General features: G+C 41.6%; 1 protein-coding gene across 1 annotated transcript; it reads right to left on the minus strand.

Moving 5' to 3' along the window:
* Positions 1-538: 538 nt before the first annotated feature.
* On the minus strand, positions 539-2,317 carry LOC136136883 (igE-binding protein-like). The gene has a single exon (XM_065895134.1). It carries the CDS (start codon positions 2,315-2,317, stop codon positions 539-541), a length of 1,779 nt encoding a protein of 592 aa, XP_065751206.1.
* Positions 2,318-4,794: the final 2,477 nt, after the last annotated feature.

The raw sequence follows: 4,794 nt of genomic DNA on the forward strand, positions 1-4,794 counted from the left end.
TGAAATTTCCCCTTCTGATTTTCAAAATGCCAAGTCAGTGTTTTTGAGCTAATTTGGGGTGCTTTGGCGTATCCTAAACCCTGTAAGGTCTGAGAGGAGGTCTGTAAAGGCCAGGATTTTGGCCAATAGGCGGCAGTAAGAATACTGCGGTCGGCTCCGGTATCAACAAGACCGGAAAATACCTTTCCTTCTATAATTAAATCCATCATAGGACGATCATCAAGAGACAATGATAAACAGGCCAGATCAACCCCAGTAGATCCAAATCCGCGATCTCCTCGGTCCTTGGAGCGAGCAGGGTATTTTTCATGAAGAGATGGCAACACCAACAATTGGGCAATTCGATCACCGGGATTCATAATAACTACTCCTTTTGGGGATTGGCACATGACCTTAATTATTCCAGAATCAATTACCCCGGGTAAGACTATGAGCCCTTTTAGAGCAGAGGAGGATCGGCCCAACACCAATCCGACCGTCCCTTTAGGTAGTGGTCCTTTCATATCGGTCTCCACGGGCTGTACACCCATAGTCGTTGTTAGTACCATTCTGGAGGCGGCACGGAGGTCCAACCCTGCGGATCCTGACGTGGCTCGCCTCGGGGTTTGGGTGGTTGGAAACTCACATTCTCGTGGGCCCCAAAAATTTTCGGGCCCTGAGACCGGGGGCCCTTCATCCCGTTTTTTGAACTGGAGGCATAAGCATTCCCTGAGTCTGCAAACGCTGTAGCGGACGGGATGGGTTGTCCATTAATATCCTTAACGGATCTACATTCATTTGCCCAATGCTTCCCTTTTTTACATCTAGGACAGGTTCCTGGAGTCTTTTGAGGTGGCATATTTGGTTTTTTGCTCATTTCTCTACATTGTCTCTTAATGTGTCCAGGCCTCCCACACTGGAAACAAACCCCTGATTTTCCAGAGGGCTTTGCATTATTGGTGGCAGCCATTACTGCTGCCGCTAACCCAGCATTAGATAAAGGCCCTCCAATTTCTCTACACATCTTCATCCATGCTTCCAAAGGCTTTCCTTTAATAGGCGTTATTGCCCTGCGGCACTCCTTTGTGCTTTGTTCATAAAGTAACTGTTTTACTAGAGGCAAAGCATCATCTACACTTCCAAAAATCCTGCCCGCAGCTTCCATCATCCTAGCTACAAAATCAGAAAATGGCTCGGTGCTTCCCTGTATAATCTTAGTCAAATTCCCTGTAACTTCTCCTTTATTTGGGAGGGCACGCCACGCTTGCATGCCAATCTGGTTTATTTGGCTATAAACCTCTACCGGAAACACCGTCTGATTATTTAACCACTGGCCCTGTCCTAGCAGCATCTCGGCATTCCAGGCAGGTTGCCCATTGGCGGCATTCTCTCTCGCCTGGCTGTACGCCAAGTCAGCCACAATTGATTTCCAATCTAAATATTGCCCCATGGACAGGCAAGCAATATCATGCCAATCTGTGGGCATCAATGCATTTCGCGCAAGGCGCTGCAATAGCATCAAGGTATAATTAGCAGTAATCCCATATCCCCTGGCAGCCTCCGCAAGATCCTTAAGTATTCTATGATCCACCATCTCATAACATCTTTGAGGCGTGGCTGGGTCTTCAAACACCGGAAAAGCTGTGGGTACCTGAGACCAGACTTCTCTGGGTATGAATGTACACTTTGAAGTCTGAGTACATGTTAAAGCTTTTGATTTAGCAGAAGCACAAAATGGCGGACGAGCACCCGCAGAGGCACAAAATGGCGGACGAGCACATGGGGAACTGCCATATCGTCCTCTTTCATATTCGGCAGCTACTTCTTCCAGATCCGCCTCCTCCTTGGAATTCAACTCATCCTGAGACAAATAAAGCGCTTTAAATTCATCTAAAAGTGGATACAATCCTGGCGTTGCATCCGATTTTTCTATTTGTTTTTCTCTCTTTTTCCTAGGATTCTTAGGCCTATCTACCGTAGTCCCTATATTGTCACTTTCTGACGCACTATCTTGATATATGCTAAGAGCTTTACGGCCCATCTGTACAATATCCTCGCATTTCCCTTCTCTTAAGCACGAATGTATCATTCTCCATAACGGAAACGTGCCTCGAGAGAGCTCCCCCATTTTGTGACGATCAGCCAAGTCCTTCCCCAGTTTTTCCCAAGATGGAACAGTCAGGCTTCCGGATACCGCAAACCATGGAGCGGCACCATCAATATCCTGCAATAACTTACTAATAGTTTTGTGCGAAAGCTTGAGTCCTCGGCTGTTCAAAAGAGCTTGAATGGGTTCATGAAATCCAGCAGACGGTTCCGTAGATAAACTGTTCCCCATAGTTCACTCTCCTAAACAAACAACTTACTAAAGTGGGAAAGTCTCTGATCTATCTAATGGCCAGGGGAGACACACTCGGTCAGGCTGATGGACCCGCAGCTACACGCAGACAAAAAATGCGAGAACCACAAAAGGACGAAAGCGACAATAACATACCTGGACTACTCACCGACGGTCCACTCCGTGTGTCGAGTTCTGAATCGGTCCCCCACGCGGGGTGCGAAGTTCCCGGGTTCCGGCACCACTTGCGGCGAGCCGCTTCTGACCAGCAGAAAGACGAGTCACCACACGCTAGATTCTTCTCGTATCACACTTTATTGGAGTACAGCTTGGTTTCAGACAGATGGAAGGAAGACCCCGAGCTTTGTTCACACTGGCTTTTTATAATGCACTATAACCTGTGGCACCCTGTGGTTGGCTGGTTAACTCAACCTGTGGTTGGCTGGTTAACTCAATCTGTGGTTGGCTGGTTAACTCAACAAGATATGTGCTGTTCACAATTTATTGGTTGCAATTCTGAGCCTTTATTAGCATATTGGCTCGTCGTGGCGCATGTGTGGCACATAGCCTTTGGGCTACTCCCTGATAAGCGTTATCTGCGACCAGCAAAACAACGGCTTCCACGTTATCTGCGGCATGGCAGAACAACGGCTTCCCACAGGATTGGCTTTGCAATTAGACAGGACGAGTTTTCTTCTTTCTTTCCAGACTACAACAAATTGGGAGGAAATTTTTGCAAAAAAGTGAGACGGACCTTAAGATCTTAGCACCAAATATCATTGATGAGTATTCAAAAGACTTTGCTTCTTGTTGGAAAATAAATAAGGATGCAGAGAAATGGAGATTTCAAGAAGCCTTTAGAAATTTAAGAAACTATTTATTTTAAAATTTTGGTGATGCACTGTTTTATGTTTTTCTTTCCTTATTTGATTTCTGGCAATTAACCAGGAAAATGAACCGACTTAATCACACTAACTGTTCTCAGCTTCTTTCTGAATACTATGGGGATGGCTTGGAGGGGCTTCTCCTTTAAAAGTATATCTTTACTTTAAGAACATTGTTTTTTTGAGCATTGCTAGTCATTGATCTATAACATATATGCTTATCTTCAAAGATTCATTCAATAGCAAATACTTATTCAGTACCAATTAAAGAAGAAAAGAGAGTTTACATAAAAAATAAAATCAGAAATATAAGCTATAAAAAAGTGTAAGTATTACATGAGATCTATGTGTGAATGTGTGAGTGTGTGTGTCTTTATAAAGCACAAACCTATAATCACTACAATTAGAATTACATATATAATTTTGAAAATATTTAAAATTTTAAGAACAAGATAAATATTTCAAAATATGATTTATTTGAATTAATAAAGCTTAAAAATTAAACAAATGGATTTTCTGGAAAATTTCCCAGACTCTATCATTGTATAGAAAATTTCATCTCTAAGTTAATGTTAATGTCTAGTCAATAAATTCATATACAAGCATACCTCATTTTATTGTACTTCACAGGTATGGTATTTTTTACAAAATTGAAGGTTTGTGGCAAACTTGCATTGTCAGATTATGGTTAGCCTTTTTTAGCAATAAAGTATGTTTTAAATTAAGGTATATATGAATACATTGCTTTTTAGATAGAATGCTATTTATGCTTAATAGTGTAGTATAAACATGACTTTTTTATGCACTAGAACACCAAAAAAATTAAGTGATTAGCTTTATTACAGCATTCACTTTATTGTGGTAGTCTGGAACAAAACCCACAATTTTTCCAAGATATGCCTGTATGTGTGTACGTATATATACTATATAGTGTTTGCCAAGGTTATCTAGAGAAACAGAACCAATAGGATATATATCAATATATAGAAAGATTTATCTTGAGGGATTGACTTACATGATTATAGAGGTTAAGAAGACTTATGATCTGGTGTCTGCAAACTGGAAGCCCAGTAAAGTCAGTGGTGCAGTTCCAGTCCAAACTCAAAGGTCTGAGAACCAGGGGAGCCAATGCAGTAAATCCCAGTATGAGTCTGAAGACCCAAAAACCAGGGGAACTGATGGAATAGGTCCTGGTCTAAGTAGAGTCTGGACCTGAGAACCAGGAATGCTGCTCTCCAAGGGCAGGAGATGAAGGATATTGCAACTGAAGGAGAGAGTAAATTTGCTCATCTTGTAACTTTTTGTTCTATCCCAGTCTCAAAAATTAGATAGTGCCCATCTATATTGATGAAGATGACCTTCTTTACTCAGTCTACCAGTTCAAATCTCCTTAGAAAACATCCTCCCAGACACACTCAGAAAAAATGTTTTACCAACTCCCTGGGCATCCCTTATACCCAGGTATTTTATTCATTAATAGTCAAGTTAACACATAAAATTAACCATTAGATAAAGATAGAGATAGATATAATGTTTATAATCTATAATATATATACATATAAAATCATGATGGATGCTATGAATTGATCATGG

The sequence above is a fragment of the Phocoena phocoena genome, chromosome 17, assembly GCF_963924675.1.
Source record: "Phocoena phocoena chromosome 17, mPhoPho1.1, whole genome shotgun sequence".
NCBI lineage: Eukaryota > Metazoa > Chordata > Mammalia > Artiodactyla > Phocoenidae > Phocoena > Phocoena phocoena.